Source organism: Pelophylax lessonae (genome assembly GCF_965119305.1).
Source record: "Pelophylax lessonae genome assembly, chromosome: 8".
NCBI classification, from domain to species: Eukaryota; Metazoa; Chordata; class Amphibia; order Anura; family Ranidae; genus Pelophylax; species Pelophylax lessonae.
This window is the reverse complement of record NC_138775.1, coordinates 35,459,460-35,480,246: the sequence shown is the minus strand read 5'-3', so window position 1 is coordinate 35,480,246 and position 20,787 is coordinate 35,459,460. Positions and strand designations below refer to the sequence as shown.

The following is a 20,787-nucleotide window of genomic DNA, read 5'->3' as shown; positions in this document are numbered from 1 at the left end:
ATTTTCTTATTCAATTTCCTTTAGATTTACCTTAAACTATGTAGTGCAAGGGCCTGCCTGATTGCATACAAATTGAAAGTGTTTAGGTTTGACCCTACATTACATGGTTTTGGTAAATCTAAAGGAAAGTTGAACAAGAAAATTGTATAGTGTATGGCCAGCCTAAGTTGCACGGAGACAATGCAGGAGAGCAATTGGGAGACAGGAAGTACTTGCACAAGGACCTTTCATGGTAGATACACCAGGATTTTGTTAATGAAACTTGCAGATTTAAAAAAAATAAAATAATTAAATTCAAATTTTAAAATGATGTTCACATGTTGAAGTGTATATGAGAGTTTAGTGATTTGGTCTTTAAGATTTTATTGACTCCGTGTGCCATAGCCAGAAGCCATACAAATGCAGTATGATTTCAGATGTGTTGAGTTGTTTGGACTTGTTGCTTTTGCATTACTTTAATCTTCTGTGTTGCTCTGACCTGCTAATGAGTTGCATCAATTTGCTTTTCATTTCATATTGACTTGTAAGAGGAAGAACAGGTTCAAACAAATGTCCCTTTACACGAGCCCTTAAAGCGTAACTCCACTTTTGTTGAGAAAAAAACATTCCCCTCTGGGTGATCTCTGTACATTGCAAGAATTTTAACAAACTTTGTTGCCGATTCCTACCTTTTGTTATTCTGAAGAAATCATTGTCTGTTCCCCTGTGCTGAGTGGGTCAAATGGGAGTGGTTTCATAATTATCTATCCGCTGCGGTAGCTGCAGGGCACTAATGAGGAAATCTGTTGGGCCTGCATCCCTTTAGATGTGTTCCTATTGTGAGTATCTCACCAAAAATTAAATTTTTGTTGTAGGGGATGCCAGAAATCTGACTTGTATCTTAGGCAGACTTCTGGGAAAATTGGTAAGCCAATCACACAAGCAGGAAATTATGTTTCGGGGGTGTAGTCAGTATACATTCTGTGTACAGAAAAGCTCCAGGCAGGGGGGTAACTACAGGGGTTGCAGGCGGATCGGCATTGGATAGGAGGGGCGGCGGGGGCAGCATGTAGAGAAATCACTGTCCTCCTTTTCCCTCCTGTAGCTGCAGAAAGAAAATGGAGGAGATTGGATCTTCTGTGTGCTCCCCCGCCATTCCTATCCAGTTCACTTGTGTTCTGCTGTCTCTAGGTCCCTGTGAGCTCCCCTGGTCCCCCCCCCCCCCCACTGTGATCCCTCCCCTCTCCTGCCGGCTGCTGCAGGGGATGTGTCACAATAGAGAACCAGGAAGGGGTCATTAAATATGTAATTTACCAGCTCCTTGCTTCTCTAAATGGACAGAGTCATAGTCAGTGACATTTAAAAAAAATAAAATAAAATGATAAAAAATAATACAATTAAAATACCAAAAAATAAAAACTACTGACACCAGTGGGTGAACTTCCAGGATCACAAAGGTCACACTTGCAACCGGGCCCTGGCATACCACCACCGTGGGGTGGCCCCTAAATGGCAGGAAGGGGGCCAACTGCAAAACTTGTGAAAGGGACCCGCTGTGGGACCGTAATAAAGGGCCCCACAAGCGGAGTAAAGGATCAGCTGGATTGAAGGGAAGGGCCCCGGCCAGGGGTCCAGGGGGGCCCTTCATGGTTTCTTGCACCGGGGCCCTGAAGGTTCTAGTTACGCCTCTGGCTCCAGGTAGCCATATTGCATTGCATTTTCAGAAAATGAAAACAGCTTCGGATTTAAAAGGAAAGGTCATTTTTAATAACATTCAATTACAATATGATTTGTGTCGCAATTGTATACGCTATATTGTTTTTTCTTTATTTGCAGATTTTTTTCCCCCACAAAAGTGGTTACCCTTTAAATAACTTGCCCTGTATAAGTTTACAAGTGACCTAAACATCAAATATCCTGTTTTCTCTACACTTGAGCGACAATTTTCTACTTTTACAGTTGTAAATGTTAACAGGGACCCTTTCATAATAAAATCATGTTTTACAGGTCTCTTATATTGCAAGTTTTAGCATAAACTAATTGGCACATTCCATCATCCGCGTCATCACTTTCTCTTTAATCACTCACGCAGTGCCATCTATGGCCCAGATTGAGTTCCAGGAGAGATCAGAAACTAACGACGCAGGTTGTGCACGTTTTGAAGATCAGACATTAACATTATCTGACAGCGCCTGCCTTTATTTTTCCATCAATACATAAGATCAAAGTTAAAACAACTCTGCAAAGCCAGCGTTCCTTAAATCCTTTAGGAATGCGGCATAATCCGTGGGGCAGCGTTGGAGGGTCTGTCCAATGGGTGCCCTATTGATGTGGATGAGGTAGCGGTCTCGCGAAAACAGCTGGCGTTTAGGAGATTGGGAGCCTAGGCTCGGGGGGGGGGGGTGGTGGAAGGCGCTATGCCATTCCATTTGGGTTCATCCATTCCTTCTACCCTGCTGAGGACTGGAGAAGGGGCTTTTTTTAGATGTTAGAGACCAAAAAAAGTTTTTTGAGTGTATTTGAGTATCTAAATATGTCTGAACATTGAGGAAATCATTGAGCTGATGAGGTAACTACTGGACTTTTATGCCTCGTTTCCACGGAGCGGTACGATTCGGTACAGTTCAGTACGGTTCGGTACAGTTCGGTGCAGTTCAGTACGGTTCGGTACAGTTCAGTACGGTTCGGTTTGGTTTGGTGCAGTTCAGTACGGTTCGGTACAGTTCAGTACGGTTCGGTTTGGTTTGGTGCAGTTCAGAACGGTTCGGTACAGTTCAGTACGGTTCGGTTTGGTTTGGTGCAGTTCAGTACGGTTCAGTGCAGTTCAGTACGGTTCGGTACAGTTCAGTACAGTTCGGTGCAGTTCAGTACGGTTCGGTACAGTTCAGTACGGTTCGGTTTGGTTTGGTGCAGTTCAGTACGGTTCGGTTTGGTGCAGTTCAGTACGGTTCGGAACGGTACACCTTGATCAGGCTTGCGTTTCCACCGCCAACAGTACCCTTACATGATAGGCGTGGTGTAGCCAGAAACATTATAATTATTATATGCTTCCTTAAACATTATAAATGGTGCCCACAGAAGTGACGATTCTCTGTCAACCAATCAACGTTCTGCAGAGTGTAGCTCCACCCTGTTGGTACGGTACGATTGTGCTTTGTATCCCAACGAAAGGGTCCCAAAAAAGTGGTACGGTACGGTTCGGAATTAGGGTACCATTCACAACTTTTGACAATGGAAACGGCAAAAATTGCATAGCGTACCGTACCGAACCGAACCGTACCGATCAGTGGAAACGAGGCATAAGTCTCCTAAAATGTACCTGTATAACAGAGTGACAATGGCTGGTTCTATCATTAGACAGTTATAGCTTATTTAAAATTGAAAACCTATTGTAAATAATATTGCATCATAACAGTCCTTGGATGTGGTGGCTGCGTTAGTTTTCTTTTTTTTTTCCAGGCTTTTTTTTTACTTGAAAACAAAATGTAAATAATATTGCATCCTAACAGTCCTTGAATGTGGTGTCTGCCTTAGTGTTCTTCTTTTTTTTTTTTTTACTTGGTGATTCTGCCACTAATACACTTCCTATCCTAGGGTGACAACGCTTACTTCTCTGTATTGAATTAGGACCACAGAAACAAGATAGGACTATGGAACCCCGCCTTCTTCTATTGCTCATAACATGGACACGTGGTGCTGTGGTCCTCAGAAAACAATATAATTGATAACAGTCAGCACAGGCAGAAAGCACAGGAAGATAGCAGCTCACATGATTGGTCAAAAGATATTTTTTGGAACTTATCAAACACATATAATAAAAATATTTCAATATTTAACAGTTAGGGTTACACTACATTCTGAAGACCAGTCCACCAAAATGTGATATTATTGTAGCCCTCCCCCCTAAAGAGCTACCAGAATTTTTTTGGTCTTATTTCACCCCTCAGAGCACACACAGCCAGGCACACAGCATTCCCTGCATTCTTTCACTGCCTCTAAAGAACAGTCTAGGTCTAGGGGTTTCTTTTTGGATTTTTATTGAGAACGATCAACTGGGATAGAGTGAGGGAGCATGAGATACCTGGAAAACTGTAGCACTGACTGCACTTGACAAACCGCTGACTGCACTGCACAACTGCTTAATGTCTCTATGCTAATATCTCTATGCTGACTGTGACCTGTACTCCTTCCAGGGTTTAAAACAGGGGTGGGGAACCTTTTTTCTGCCAAGGGCCATTTGGATTTTTGTAACATCATTCGGGGGCCGTACAAAATGTATGCATAAATGTAATAGGCATTGCTTTGCGGCAAAAAACGCTGTAAAAAATTGCGTGACTTTGAGGTCACAAAAGTGTGAAAGGGGCCTTCAGTAATCAAGGTATAGTGTGCCCCTTCAATGCAGACTGACCACAGCATGCCCCCTTTCAATGCAGACTGACCACAGCGTGCCCCCTTTCAATGCAGACTGACCACTGCGTGCCCCCTTTCAATGCAGAGTGACCACAGTGTGCCCCCTTTCAATGCAGAGTGACCACAGCATGCCCCCATCAATGCAGACTGACCACAGCATGCCCCCTTTCAATGCAGAGTGACCACAGCGTGCCCCCTTTCAATGCAGACTGACCACAGCGAGCCCCCTTTCAATGCAGACTGACCACAGCGTGCCCCCTTTCAATGCAGACTGACCACAGCGTGCCCCCTTTTAATGCAGACTGACCACAGCATGCCCAATTTTAATGCAGACTTACCACAGCGTGCCCCCTTTTAATGCAGACTGACCACAGCGTGCCCAATTTTAATGCAGACTGACCACAGCGTGCCCCCTTTCAATGCGGAGAGACCACAGCGTGCCCCCTTTCAATGCAGATTGACCACAGTGTGCCCCCTTTCAATGCAGAGTGACCACAGCGTGCCCCCTTTCAATGCAGACTGACCACAGCGTGCCCCCTTTCAAAGCAGACTGACCACAGTGTGCCCCCTTTCAATACAGACTGACCACAGCGTGCCCCCTTTTAATTCAGACTGACCACAGCGTGCCCAATTTTAATGCAGACTGATTGACCACAATGCAGAGTGAACAGCGTGCCAAGCCCCAGTGCACTTGACTTGACCTGTTGTAGCGGCAGCTTCCTCTCTTCAGTCCCCGCGTCTCTTCGAGTCCTCTTGCGTCCCGCCTCTCTTTGGCCAATGACATTGGCCAAGGAGGAGGAGGATCCGTGAGACAGTAGCGAATTTTCATTCGCTATTGTCACACAAATGGGCGGGCTCGAGGCGCACTGCTCTGCGCCTCGGGTCCACCCTTTTCGGAGATTCACAGTGTCAGAACGGAGCCATCGGCTCCTTCTGACACAGCGGCACGGGGGGGCGGATCGCAACGATTGTGCGGGCCGGACAGAGGGATCGTGCGGGCCGCATGCGGCCCGCGGGCCAGAGGTTCCCCACCCCTGGTTTAAAAGCTACACACAGTCACTATCTCTTCAGCAATAGGGTTGCTTATTCACTTAGCCGCAGGCTCATTGGTTGCTTCCTGCCAATAACCACCAAGCTCTTTCTAGTGAGAGAGATGTAGACTCACACTACCATACGGCAGCTGGACTCTTTCCCACCAACATTTTTCTGGCTCTCTCCAGTTAGCTTCTCCAGACCCCACATAATCCTTGGTTTATAGCTTGTGATTAGGCCCCCCCAGCTAAGCCTAGCTGGGACCTCGGTGTCTTCCTCACAGATCCTTCCAGAAAGCTACCCCAGGGGTAGACCCACTGCACAAGGGTCTCCTCCAGCAGGACTTGACCCAGAAACTCTGAACCTGCGGCTTGGGCCTCAGTGGAGCTCTTCCTCCACCCTCTAAGCACACTTTCCCAGGGATTGGCTGGAGTTACATAAATTTTCAGGCTGCATGTAATGTTCTTCCTCCCACTAAGGTTCTGTAATTTTCTAGGAGACAGGGGGAAGTGAAAGAGCAGCAGCTCATGAGACTGAGCAGACCTAAACAATCAACCCCTGCTCCACTGAATACAGAGGAGCTAAACTAAATTTCCCTAGCATCCTGCTCTACACTAGGAGGGTTCTCTATCATGAATGGAGTATGGTGGGCTAAGTCAGCCCCTGACATCAAATGTTTTTGATACTCGAGCAGAGAAATTTCTCCATAATTGCCAGCTGCTGCCCTTAGGCGAGTTTGAGGTGTCCAGGCCTAACTTTGTGTGTTCAAAATCCACCTGTTACATTCTGAAAAATGTAAAATAAATTAACGGTCAAGCAGGGATAGTGGCAAACCCTGATAATGAGCACAGCAGGCTTAACACCTGGGAACTCAACACAAGAATCTCACCTATAGAGTGCCCTGGATTTAGGCTGCAGCAGGTATGTGTTTTTTTTTTTTTTTCTGTGATCAAACTTGCACTTTCTGGATCTCTTTATACGTATCAGTCCTGTGTATGTATCCTATCTGTAGAAGAATGCAGCGCATCCAGAAAGTATTCACAGCGTTTCACTTTTTCCACATTTTGGTATGTTACAGCCTTATTCAAAAATGTATTAAATTCATTATTTTCCTAAAATTTCTACAAAAAATACCCCATAATGACAATGTTAAAGAAGTTTGTTTAAAATCTTTGCAAATTTATAAAAAAAAAAAAAAAAAAAAAAAAATGACATGTACATAAATATTCACAGCCTTTGCTCGATACTTTGTTGAAGCACATTTGGCACCAATTACAGCCCCAAGTCTTTTTGAGTATGATGCCATAAGCTTGGTACACCTATTTTTGGGCAGTTTCTCCCATTCTTCTTTGCAGGTCCTATCAAGATCCATCAGGTTGGATGGGGAGCGTCGGTGCATAGCCTTTTTCAAATCACTCCAGAGATGTTCAATCGAGTTCAAGTCTGGGCTCTGGCTGGGCCATTGAAGGACATTCACAGAGTTGTCCTATAGCCACTCCTTTGTTATCTTGGCTGTGTGCTTAGGGTTGTTGTCCTGTTGGAAGATGAACCTTCGCCCCAGTCTGAGGTCCAGAGCAGTCTGGAGCAGGTTTTCATGAAGGATGTCTGTGTACATTGCTACATTTATTTTTACCTCAATCCTGAACAGTCTCCCGGTTTCTGCCGCTGAAAAACATCCCCACAGCATGATGCTGCCACCACCATGCTTCACTGTAGGGGTTGTATTGGCCAGGTGATAAGCGGTGCCTGGATTTCTCCAGACATGACGCTTGCCATTCAGGCCAAAGAGTTCAATCTTTGTTTTATCAGACCAGAGAATTTTGTTTTTCATGGTCTTAGAGTCCTTCAGGTGCCTTTTGGCAAACTCCAGACAGGCTGTCATGTGCCTTTTACTGAGGAGTGGCTTCCGTCTGGCCACTCTACCATACAGGCCTGATTTGTGAAGTGCTGCAGAGATGGTTGTTCTTCTGGAAGTTTCTCCTCTCTCCACAGAGAAACACTGGAGCTCTGTCAGTGACCATCAGGTTCTTGGCCAACCTCCTTGACTAAGGACATTCTCCCTCGATCGCTCAGTTTGGCTGGGCAGCCCGCTCTAGGAAGAGTCCTGGTGGTTCCAAACTTCTTCCATTTACGGATGATGGCGGCCACTATGCTCATTGGGACCTTCAATGCTGCAGACAGTTTTCTGTATCCTTCTCCAGATCTGTGCCTTAATACAATCCTGTCTCGGAGGTCTAGAGACAAATCCTTGGCCTTCATGGCTTGGTTTGTGCTCTGACATGCACTGTTAACTGTGGGACCTTATATAGACAGGTGTGTGCCTTTCCAAATCATGTCCAAATTTAACTGAATTTACCACAGGTGGACTCCAATGAAGTTGTAGAAACAACTCAAGGGTGATCAGTGAAAACAGGATGCACCCACCTAAGGCTCAATTTTGAGTATCATTGCAAAGACTGTGAATACTTATGTACATGTGATTTTTTTTTTTTTAATTTTATTAAAAAAAAGAAAAAAAAAAAAAAAGAAAAGCTTTCGTACAAATGTCTTTCATGTTGCCATTATGGGGTATTTTTTTGAATTTTAAGGAAAATACTGAATTTATTCCATTTTGGAGCAAGACTGTAACATAATAAAATGTGGAAAAATTGAAGCCCTGTGAATACTTTCCAGGTGAACTGTATGCCAAGCCCTGATAAAGGAGGCCCCATGAACACCCCCAAAACGTTGGATTAATTTAATGTGACTTTTATTAAAATACAACGTCTGGTGTTTAAAAGAAGCTTTTGGCACTTGTCTTCCTGCACACAAGATGGTCTAAGGTACCGGTGGCCTCGGAGAGCATATAAAATGTATTTTTTTTTTCCTATAACAGATTGTGGTTGGAATAATTGTTAAAGCAAACAATCCAGTGCCCCTTATTTCCTCTGTACTGCCTAGAATTTGTACTGCTGTCTGTATCCCCACTGGGGAGATTTCCCCTCACTTCCTGTTGTGGTGACATCAGTGAATACATTGTAACATATTTATAAAGGATATAGATGGTGAAAAAAGAGAAGAGAAGACCAAGACATGACTTGCAGGTTCAGGTTCCCAGGTCCCCATGTGGAAAGATTACACATTACAGTCTGATTTATGAAATCTCCTTTACGTTTAGGGAAAATGTGAATGTGACATATTGTTCTTTAACCACTTAAGCCCAGGAAGATTTTACCCCCTTCCTGACCAGGCCCTATTTTGCAATTCAGCACGGCGTGACTTTACCGGACAATTGCGCGGTCGTGCGACGCTGTACCCAAATGAAATTGACGTCCTTTTTTTCCCACAAACAGAGCTTTCTTTTGGTGGTATTTGATCACCTGTGCGATTTTTTGATCATGCACTATAAACAAAAAAAGAGAGACAATTTTGCAAAAATAACAATATTTTTCAAATTTTTTATATTAAATTCCCCCCCAAAAAAATGTAAAAATCTAATTTTTTTAAAATTTTTGGCCAATTTGTTTTCTGCTACATATGTTTGGTAAAAAAAAATCACAATAAGCGTATCTGATTGGTTTGCGCAAGTTATTGCGTTTACTAACTAAGGGAAAGATTTTTGTAATTTTTGTTGTTTTTTCTTTTTAACGAGTAATGGCGGCGATCTGCGATTTTTTTTTGCGGGACTGCGACATTGCGGCGGACAGATCGGACCCTTGACTGACATTTTTGGCGGTACCAATGACATTACTACAGTAATCAGTGCTATACATATGCACTGTTACTGTAAAAATGACACTGGCAGGGAAGGGGTTAACTTTATTGGGGAAGGAGGGGTTAAGTGTGTCCCTAGGGGCGTGTTTCTAACTGTGATTGGATGTGGCTTTACATGTAACAGCACAGATCAACGGTCCTACATAGCAGGACCTTATGATCTGTGCTGTTACACAGGGAAGAATGACAGGCGGCTTTGTTTACATTAGCCGCCTGCTTTTCTCCCTTCAAAGCGGACGATCGCGAGTGACCGGCGGACATCGGGTCTGCCGGTCAAACGCACGGAGGTGTCCGTGAACGAGCCGGGGCGGGGGCGCGTCTCCGGGGGCGCGCGCTCGCCCCCTATTGGCTTACAGGCTAGTGATGTACCCATACGTCACTTTGCCTGGCCGGGGCTGACCGCCGCAGTATATGTACTTGCGGCGGTCAGCAACGGGTTAATTTTGAGTTAGAGAATTCAGTGATTCATCTTAAAAATGTTTTTTTTTTTTTTTAAAATCCAATGTATTCTAGGCATTTAGGTAAAAAAAAACCCACTACTTGCCTCAACCCACAAATCCCTAAATATCGGCGATATCGGTAACCTCTGGGCCGATTCCGATATCGGGAAAAGTGCATATCGTCCCTCGATATATCAGCTTTGCCAATAATCGGTAGATCCCTAGTTTCAATGGTGTCTCTTCTGCCCAATGTAGCCACCTTTATAGGTCCCTAAAGAAAGAGTTTACAGAATTATTATAACTAATTCAAAGGTCTGAGGGGTGTGTTAAAGGGATGTTGAAGTGTTTATGATGCTCAACACACCCTAATGCACGTTTCTATCTATATTGGTTTATTTCTAAATGACAAGGGTTTACAATCTCTGAATCAGCCTATAGTTAAATAGAATTAATCTACAATTTGATAGGCACCAAATATGATATTGATCTTTTGCATATTTTCCATAAGAAATGTAATCTCTCCCAACCTTCTGCACCTTGCACATAGGCTTTTTTGTTGTGTAAATGTTATTTTCTCAGTGCAACCATGTGTTACGTATGTACCTCCATCATAGCAGGAATTATGAAATCTGTACAATTTGTGGCTTTAGTAGTTCAATCTCAGGTCAAAAATCATACTTACAGGTTATTTACCACAGATTATTAATGAGAAGGTTGCATTTAAAGTCTCTGCTAAGTAATGTTTAGTTCATCAAACTTTCTGTGCTTTGTCTCAATGTGTCTTATACTGAGCTGTATTCTATAAGTGGGGGGATTAAATGGAATGCACTATTTTTCCACCACCAACATAACAATAAAATCTGACTCTTTTCAACGCTAACTTGCAAATTTATGGAAAAATGAGGGTGGCCCATGTTTGGTACGACCTCCCTATTCTCTACACTCAGTTTGGGGTTTGTTACCTCATCATGGTCACAGTAATAGTGTTGGTTAGATGCCGATTCAGGTAGTATCCAATGAGGAAATCACCTACACTGCACAATTGTTGGCAGAGCTAAATGGGATTCAACAATGGGATTGTAATGTCTGTGTGTCCAGCTCAGCATGCCTAACAGGGTTTGCAATGCAACGGAGACAAGTGGAAGTTTGTGTTTCCCCCATGCTTGCCGTACGGTCTGTTTCCCATCAGTGTAGGATTGCTGTATAAGCTCAATAACTGGGCATGAAGCCATGCTGTGCTCCCTCCGGGAGACCTTATGAATTACAGTTTGAGACAAAACACATTTTCTGCTTTGGGTTAAGCATAAAAGCCATTGTGTATGTGTGCATGTTTGTGTGCACGTGTGAAAGATCTTCACTCCTCTCTGCTTCGTTTCTGTGCCAGGCAAAATATAGAAGTTACAGTAACTGAAAATCTATAATAAGCAGAGAAGGAATATCCAAAACGAATTTGAGCTATAGTTCTGAATATGAAAAAGTACTTGCTGTAATCTGTGGAGCGGCATCCATGGACTGCAGAGAGAGGGCACCTGGGCAGACCAGCATGCTTAATGCTCATGCATTTGCTCTAACTTTGTGCCTCCCTTTCTGCAACAGATGCACCTGGCTTAAAGCGGAACTATCATCATATACAGTATATTTTCTTATTACAGTAAAAACTTGGATTGCGAGCATAATTTGTCCGGAAACATGCTTGTAATCCAAAGCACTCATATATCAAAGCGAATTTCCCCATAAGAAATAATAGAAACTCAGATGATTCGTTCCATAACCATCTATTCATAAGTCCTTCAGTCTATAGTCCATATGAAAAGATAATAGCAATGTGATGTGATAGGTTGTGTAACCATAAAATGTCCATCCACAAATTGCTCCTCGACAAGGGAATTAGAATCAAAATCCAGCAGGAGCTACAGAGTATAAAAGAGAAGAGAGACGCCTCTAAGTGTAGCAATATGGTTACATTTAATGATGCAGGGCTTAAGCAAGATCAAGATCAGGAACAGGATGCAGGACATCCAGTATCTGGCAGCAAACAAGGCAAATTAAAACACTGAAGTGAGGTGTATCAGCAGAGGGAGGTTTAAGTATCCATCCAGCAGCCAGCACCAGGTGGAGCTGATTACTGGGAGATACCCGCTGGTGGACACTGGAACTACAACCTTACTCAGTAGCTCCAGCAGATTCAGGTCCTGACAGAAAAATGTGCATCTCAGGGTCTTATCACTGTCAGTCTACAGTCGTGACCGGGAAGACTACCCTGCAGTAGAGCGATCTGAAAGCATGGAAGGGGTGGCGTTGAAAGTGGCAGCAATAAAAAAACACAGCTCCTTTATTGGGTCATTCCATTAAAGTCGAGCTCCACCCAAATGGGGAAGGTCCACTTTAAGGTCCCCCATCCCCCCTACTCTTCTAAAAATGGCACTGGGCAGGTGAGTGTGTGTTTAATAAAAGTCAGCAGCTACAGTTTTTGTAGTTTTTGACTTTTAATAAACCAAAACGACTGGAGCTCCGCTTTATTATGCAAAAAGCAAAAGATATACACACAATCCAAGGACTTGGATTGTGGGTATGTCTTTTGCATTTTAATGGAATGACCCAATAAAGGAGCTGTTTTTTTATCTTGAAGTGCCGCCATTTTCACTTTTTATCGGCTGCAAACTGGGCTGGCACCAAAGTATCTTCAGCTGTTGTGGATCTCCTTGCGGGTTGCCTCGGAATAGTGTGTACCCTGCGTGCTCTTTATAATTATAGTAAAACTGAATCTAGTCTAGGTTCACATTTGTATGTTACGGGAACGCAATATTGCGCACAAAAAAAACATGTAACCAACAGTCATGCTGCGGCACGTAAATAATGGAGCTGCGCTTACCCAATATGTGGTAAGTCTACTTCAGTAAGTTGCTACTTTGTTCTGTAAAGTGCTGGCCTGCAATATAAATTCATATGAAACTCAACGAATGATGCTGTATATACAGAGGGGTGTACTCACTCATAAGCAGTGTTGTTCATCTTAGTTTAAAAAAGTAATTAGTTACAGTTACAAATTACTTCTCCCAAAAAGTAATTGAGTTACTGACTCAGTTACCACATTGAAAAAGTAATTAGTTACTCAGGAAAGTAACTGTGACTTTTTTTTTAATATTCTATAATGCAATTACGTTCTATAACATCTTTAATAGCAAAGATGTTAATATTAACTGATTGAAGAATAAAAACACTATATACAGTATTTTACACTGGTGGTGGCGTGGCACACTGGTGGTGAGGTGGCACACTGGTGGTGACGTGGCACACTGGTGGTGACGTGGCAAACTGGTGGTGGGGGTCTGAGTCCTCCTGACCTTTTAACTTTAACTTTTTTTTTTTTGGTACCTGCTGGCTGCTGCTGTCTCTGGACTGGCTGGTGGTGGTGGTGTCTGTGGCACACTGGAGGTGGGTGGTGGCTGGTGGGGGTCCTGACTGTCTGTGACTTAAGTAACTTTTTTTTTTTTTTTGGTACCTGCTGTGCTGGGCTACTGGTGGTGGTGGTGTGGCCTGGCAGGCACTGGCACACTTTTGTCTGGGTCCCTCTGGCTCCGTCCTTCTCCAGGCCTCAGGCCTGCCTGCCTGTGCCTCTCTCCTCTTCTGGGCTGTGTGCGTTGGTGGAGTCGGTGGTGGTGGACTTCTTGCTGCCCTGTGAGTGGTGGTGGAGTCCTGGACTATGTTGTTTTATATATTTAACAGCCAGGCTGGCAAAAGTCACTGATTCTGAGTAAATTGGAAAGTCAACAATGGCTTGGCTGGGTCGGGTCGCCGATCTGCCGCCCGCCGGACTCTATGCCCTGCCCTCTATGGCGCGCTGTGCTGTTGCTGTCCGACGAGACGATCGTGACTCACTCGACTGAGTCTCCTCCTCTTCTCTCTCCAGTACCGTGGACAGCGGTCATAGAGGAGAGGGGGAATACAATTACATCTACTGCCATCTAGTGGCGGTAGATGTAATTGCAGTAACGCAGCCGAAAGTAGCGGCAACGGCATTACAGGGAGAGGACAAGTAATCAGATAGATTACTCGTTACCCTGAAAAGTAACTGCGTTAAGTAATTCCGTTTACTTAAATGCAGTTACTACCAACACTGGATATAAGGAGCAAACCTTAAACTTACCCCAGTGACAAATGTAAAAGGTGGAATTTCCATTCACTACCTGTTGTGTCATAATAGCTATAGTAGGTGGGCAGACCCAGGAGTCCCCAAAATAGAAGAAACTGTCAGTGGATGGAACTTTCCAACATCTACTAAAATTAAAATCTTGTTTTTTGTTGGACTGACCCTTTAATAATATGGTTGAGTTACATTTATAGGTTTCAAGTACCAGCGTGGGTTCATGCCCAGAATCGTGTACCTCTCTGGTCTTTATTCTCAGAGATGTACTTCTGAATACCTTTGATTTAAATGGATTAGTGTGTATGGGTAACAGGGGGATTGCGGTCATTTCTGCACTGAATTTACCTCCCAGGAGCAACGCTACGTCATTGTAAACATCACATCGTTTATGTTGTCTCTGTTCTGATAATATTTACCTCTTCCAATAGCTCATGCATGAAACTGCTACATAATACAATTTACTGCAATTTACTGGGATTACTAAGATTTCAGCTGTTCGCCAGTAGATGTCAAAGTCAGTTTTTCACCCTCATTAAGGACTCATGCCCATGGAGACTGTTCCTACAATGAAAAAATAGGTGTATTTTTTTTGGTGGCCACCAAAAAAAGAAAAAAAAAAAAAAAAAAAGAAAAAATAGGTATATATTATTTTTTGAGATTTTTGTATTAAAAAAGAGAAACCTGAGCTGAATGGAATACCCTGGCACAATCTAACTCCAAATCCATCCTCAACACCTCTTTAATAGAGGCCAACTACAAGGTGTTCCTTCGCTGGTACATGGTCCCGGTCAGATTGGCGGCGGCAGTTCGTACCGCGTCCCCCGACTGTTTTCGGGGATGCAGACAAGCGGGCACGGTATTCCACACTTGGTGGACTTGCCCGAAAGTAAGACGCTTCTGGATCCGCACATACAATTTGATCTACTCATTGACGCAAGTCAATCTAGTTAAATCCCCCCAACAAGCCTTATTGGGTGGGCGGATCAAGGGGGAGTCTAAACCCGCTAAGCGCCTTATAGCTTTTATATTTACAGCGGCTAAAATTGCGATAGCCCGCTCCTGGCGCTCGCCGGTTATACCGCTGGAGCTGCTCAAAGCCAAGCTGACGTGGATCATGATAAATGAACGGATGGTGGCGCTGCTTAACGATAAAATGCGCCAGTTTGATAAGACGTGGGACCCTTGGCTCAGATATTTGGCAGGCCCCCATTGAGGGGAAGTGCTATTGGCCCACACGGGAGCTGGGGTGAGCGAGGTGACCTGCTGGGGGTGGACGGACCTGGGCGCGGACGCCCCCCTACCCTCTTGACCCACCGCTACTAACTCCCCTTCCCTCTCTTTCATTGCTATTGCTTGGGCCCTAGTGGACCACTTACCCCCTTCTCTCTTCCCCTTCTTTCACCCTTTGCTTCCCTTCTCTTTGCTCACTTCTACCTTTTCTATTTTTGTTTTGTTCTCCCCTTTTTTTTTTTTTTTTTTTTTTCTTTCTTTCTTTTCCTTCTCTTCTCTCTCCCTGCTTCTTCGTTCTTACTCATTACAGTGCACTGCCGGAAAGCCGGTGCCCCCCCCTCAGTTTAGGGTGGGGGGCCAGGGCCGGGGGTCTGGGGCCTCCTCCCTCCTTGGGCGCAGTGTGTTCCCTTGTGGGGCGCCGGAGGGGGTGGCTCGGGCCCCTGGCCAACCTGGCGGCCGATTCAGGCTGCCATTCTTACCATTACTATGTTTCTGTTGCATTTTTTCTTTTTTATTTTACACCGGCTATATCTGTATCAGTTGTGCCTTGATTTATATTATGGGATGTTATGCTATCCTTGAGATATATGTTTGAGCCTTATGGGCGTAAATTGCACTGTTGTACACTTTGTTTACTTTTTGAAAAACTTTAATAAAAATATTGGAAATTAAAAAAGAGAAACCTTATCATATATAGAAATTGCTTATTTGTATTGGGGAAAGTATTAAGAACTGTGTTGTAGGTAGGACAATGCAATAGGATTATTTGGGGCGGGGGGTGGGGGTATGCATGGCGTATGTCATGCCCTGACCCTTTTGTAGGATAATTAAATATATTACCACCCAGCCAAGTTCCATGTCGCTGGCTGCATTCTAGTATATACAATGTATGTTAAAGGTAGATTGAATGGATATTCTGATGTAAGCACAGTTCTAATGTTTCAAATTAAAAGTTTTGTAGTTTACTTTTTTTTTCCTGAAGAACTTCCTAAAACTTTCCTAGTGCTTTTCATTTTTTTTTTTTTAATTGTTTCAGGATGGATGAAAATTACAATCTCCTTCCTCACGGAGTAAACTTTCAAGACCCCATTTTCCCCAACACACCGGAAAATAATCGCATCTTCGCCAGTATGTTTCAGTTCTCCAACTGTGTGGCTGGGACGGATCCTCAGGTTTTCTCTCCAGACTGGGAAGCTCAAGAGGACAGTAGGGTGAGCAGAAGACATCTGCTGCTTCACGTTATCCCGTCCTTATCTGTGTCCCCTACGCTGACTGTTTGTTAGTTTTTCCTTTGAGGATTTCAGGTTATTCCATAATTTCCTCATTGATAATTCTTGGCTCACTTTCTGTTTTGTAGCCTTGGTCTTCATCAACTTTTTCCATTTTTTTATTGTGATCTTCTTTATTCAAATGTTAGAAGATACAGATAGGGAAAAGTAGATTTGGTTTGTGTAGGCCATATTCTTAGACAGGCATTAAGTTAGTATAAACCTAAGACTTGGAAATATTTGATATGTGACTTATTAACCTATGACTAGGAGATATTTGGGAAATATAGACCTAAGGCAAGGGGATAATTGATACATTTTTTTGTAGACAACTAGGAATTAATAAATAAGGGAGATAAAACTAAAACTAGATGATAATTGTCAAATTAGATCTAGAACTAGGAGATGCTTGATCAGTTAGATGTAGACCTAAGAGGACAAAATGATGTTTTGGAAAATATATTTAATATTGTGCTATCTGGGTCTACATGTCTATGCACTAAGACCCCTTCTATCCTCCCCAAAGTCACCAGTTTGTTATAACTTTTTCTAAGGTTTACCATAAAGATTGAACATGAAAATGTAGCTCTATTGTATACCTATTCCCCTAAAAAGAAAAATGGCCAAGATATCCTACTACCTACATGGTCTAAATAGGTAAGACCTATAATAATTGTTGCAAGTTCCATACGGTTACATGTTGCTTATAGTTGGCTTTATAATGCTTGATGATTTCAGCCAATGCAGGGCAGCGAGTAGGCCAGGGAGGTGTGTGATGGAGGTGTGTGGAAGGGTAACTCTGGAACAACAATGAGCCCTTAATGTTTAAAAACTTTTTTTTTTTTTAACTAACACATACAGACTTTCCAGCATGTTGGGAGCCCTCTGTGATTACTCTAGCTGCCACAGAAGCCAGCCAGCGGGTGAACAAAAAAACTGGGCTGATTTCCCCATCCACACATTTGCTCCCCACTGTGTCTTTGTATTTTGACAGTGGAGAGACACAGATCAGCCCAGCAGGCTATAGCCTGCAGTACTGATCAGATGGAAATTTACCAACAGGGAGTCAAGCTCTAGATCGACTTCTGTTTAACCACAGTGCCCATACATGGATCGAAATTTGGCCGGTCCCTGCTTAGAGATTGTTTTCTTTTGTCTACAGTGAGAAAAAGTAAATAAAAGTAAATCAAGCAATAAGAGCACAGCAAAAAAGACAAAGGTTTTAACCCTTCTCATTAAAGTGGTTCTAAAGCCTACACATTTAAAGAGGAGTTCCGGCCTCAAAATCGACTTTACACGATCCGCTTGCTGTACTGTCGCTGAAAAAGAATTGGATAATTTCAATTTTTTTTTATTTACTTACCTTGTTATTAAACAAAATATACTTACTTTCCTTCCTCTTCCTCCCTCTTCGGCCGCTGCCCGCGCCGTCTCTTCCTGCTTGCATTGACTCCTGGAAGCCGAACGTCATCGCTCCCAAGAGTCAATGCGCCTGCACCAGCCCTGCTCGTCACTTCCGGTTGCCCAGAAGCTGTGCAGGGATGACGCGCCTGCACCTGAAGTGACGAGCAGGGCCCGTGCAGGGCATTCTGGGACTCCGATGTCACCGAAGAGGACACCGAAGTGGACGCCCTGGCTTCAGCTGCCCACACCTGAGATGACAGCGCTGAACAAGACATTTTCAAGGAAAGTATTTCTTCTAAAAGGTACGTGAACCCGGGGACAGTTCAGAGGCTATCATTGCTGAAATGCACTAGCCCTGACTGTCCTGGGGGATATTTTTATTGAAAAAAAATGTTTTGAGACCGGAACTCCACTTTAATGAAATCCTTGCATTAAGGTAAAAAATATTAAGGTATCAGTATCCCCCCTCACCCCTCCTTTTACTTACATGAGCCCTCATTCGATCCAGCGCTGTGCATATCTGTAGCTCTTCTCTCACCTCACTTTCAGATCTCGCTTGCTTTGCTGGGGCACCGGGAGCCACCGGCTCCCAGTTTTGTCAATCAAAGCCAGTGACGAAGGAGCAGGGGGGATGGGGCCGAGTCCCGTTGTCTGTGTCAATAGACGAAGCAGAGGAGCCCAGGTGGGAGTACACATGAGTACCCCCATGGGAATCGACTTCCCATGGGGGCACTGGAGAGAGTGGAGGGGCCAGAAACACTGACAAGGGAACCCAAGAAGAGGAGGTTTGTGGCTGTTCCGTTGCACAAAGCAGGTAAGTATAGACGGGTTAGTTATTTAAAAAATAAAAATAATAAATACCTTTACAATCACTTTTAGAGTCGGTTCACACTGGGGCGGCACGACTCTGTACTACTTCGGGGGCGACTTGTGCATTCCCATGCACCACGACTTCGGATGCATCTCGCTTGCTTTGCTGGGGCACCGGGAGCCACCGGCTCCCAGTTTTGTCAATCAAAGCCAGTGACGAAGGAGCAGGGGGGATGGGGCCGAGTCCCGTTGTCTGTGTCAATAGACGAAGCAGAGGAGCCCAGGTGGGAGTACACATGAGTACCCCCATGGAAATCGACTTCCCATGGGGGCACTGGAGAGAGTGGAGGGGCCAGAAACACTGACAAGGGAACCCAAGAAGAGGAGGTTTGTGGCTGTTCCGTTGCACAAAGCAGGTAAGTATAGACGGGTTAGTTATTTAAAAAATAAAAATAATAAATACCTTTACAATCACTTTTAGAGTCGGTTCACACTGGGGCGGCACGACTCTGTACTACTTCGGGGGCGACTTGTGCATTCCCATGCACCACGACTTCGGAGCGACTTGCATGGACTTCACATAAAGGAAGTCTATGCAAGTCGCTCCGAGGTCGCCCCGAAGTAGTACAGGACCCTTTTTCTAAGTCGGAGCAACTTGCGTCGCTCCTATTAGAACGGGTCCTGTAGCAGTCGATGGACTTCGAGGGAGCGTGACTTGTCAGGCTGACTAGTCGCCTGACAAGTCGCGCTAGTGTGGACCGCGTCTAAGATCTAAATCTAAAAAATTGCTTGATTGGTGTTGTTCTTTAACAGCTACTGTTTTATGAATATTTCGTCTCCTTTGTCTTTCCCAACATCTTCCACTTTGAGAACATTAGGTTGATGTTAGACTGTATTTGTTGAGCTAGACAATCTTCTATGTCCAACAAAAACAGTTCTTCCTTTAAATACAGCCAATATTACACAATTTACAGAATGTTTGGTCCTTCTTGGTGACTCCAATGTATCTTATGTTCCTTTTTTGCAGTTGATGTGTGATTCAGTTCAAAGGGCTTTGTTGGAAGAAGAGGAACGTTCGAAGACCTTATCCCAGAAAGTCCGTTTCCTAGAAAAAGCCAATGCCCACCTGCGAGAGAAAGTCAAGAACCTAAAGAGGGCCCTACGTCAGGCCACTGTGGACAATAAAAAGGAGGTCCTCTCAAAACACCTCATGGACAAAGAGAAAGCCGTCAGTGAAGAGGAACCAAAACCTGACAGCCACAAGAAGGTTATAGCTAAGTCAACCAAGAAAACAACAGGCAACAAGCTGGATTAGTCTAGACTATGTAATATCTTCTGGAGCAATAACGCACTAAATGGCACCAGATATTAAGGCCAAAATGAACAGAACATTAAAAGAAAACCTTCATACATCTGGAGCTGCAAGGTTATTATATAGACAGTTATCATCAGTATTAATATATGTTACATTTCCTTTCTGAAATAGAAAACGACCACAATAATAGTTTTATCTTCCGTTCCTCATCTTCCTGCAATATGTTCTTCCATAACCAATTTCTGTATTTTTATCCAAGAAAAAGTGCATCAGCTGCCCTGTAACACCAAAGACTTGGCTTTCAATGGCACAAATTTATATCAACTACTAAACATAAATTGCAAGTTAACCCATGTAAAATATATATTTTTTAATTATTTGTTTGAATAAATGTGTAAAGGATCAAAAAACGAATTGAAACAAAATATCTATTAAAATGTGCTGGTATAGTGGTGAACAATAACTTCTGGCACTTGGTGGGAGAAAACAGTAGCAAAATATAGAGCATGCCCACTTTAAATATGGCTACCAAAATATCCTATAATCACTGTTATTGGTTGGCTATGGTAATGACGTTGGTGGGCTTCATTCTGAGCTTGCTTACCAACAAAACATTGGTCATTCTACATTCTTCCCAAGTATAGAAGGAATGAGAAGATAGAACAGCAAAAAGCAACTTTTGCCAGGATGCCAAGCAACTGGCAGCCATTAGAGACAGGTAATCATTCAGGTGAAGCACCTGGTAGAGATGACCCAGGGAAAAAACTGCAGCTGACTCCCTGTCCAGCTAGCCCATAGCAGAGTATCTGTGAATTTTAAAGAGAAACAGCCAGTCAGTTGTCTGTGTCTGTACTGTACATAGCCTGGGCAGAGAGCAGAGCTATGGGAGGGGCCCAGCAGGTTCCACCCACTACAGACTGCCAGCAGACAACTACAGGAGGGGGGCAGGGCCAAGACCAGTCACCCTACACAAGAAAAGAGCAGCAGTGACCGGTCTTT

The 20,787-nt window shown here is 43.8% G+C and overlaps 1 protein-coding gene across 1 annotated transcript in view; it reads left to right on the top strand.

Moving 5' to 3' along the window:
• Positions 1 to 20,257, top strand: part of LOC309561764 (coiled-coil domain-containing protein 3-like) — a 35,410-nt gene extending 15,153 nt beyond the window's left edge. Inside the window, exons 2-3 of the mRNA XM_082265776.1 lie at positions 16,028 to 16,202; positions 19,501 to 20,257. Coding sequence (XP_082121902.1) covers positions 16,028 to 16,202; positions 19,501 to 19,788 — 463 coding nt within the window. The 3' untranslated portion in view covers positions 19,789 to 20,257. The remainder of the gene's footprint in view (positions 1 to 16,027; positions 16,203 to 19,500) is intronic.
• Positions 20,258 to 20,787: the final 530 nt, after the last annotated feature.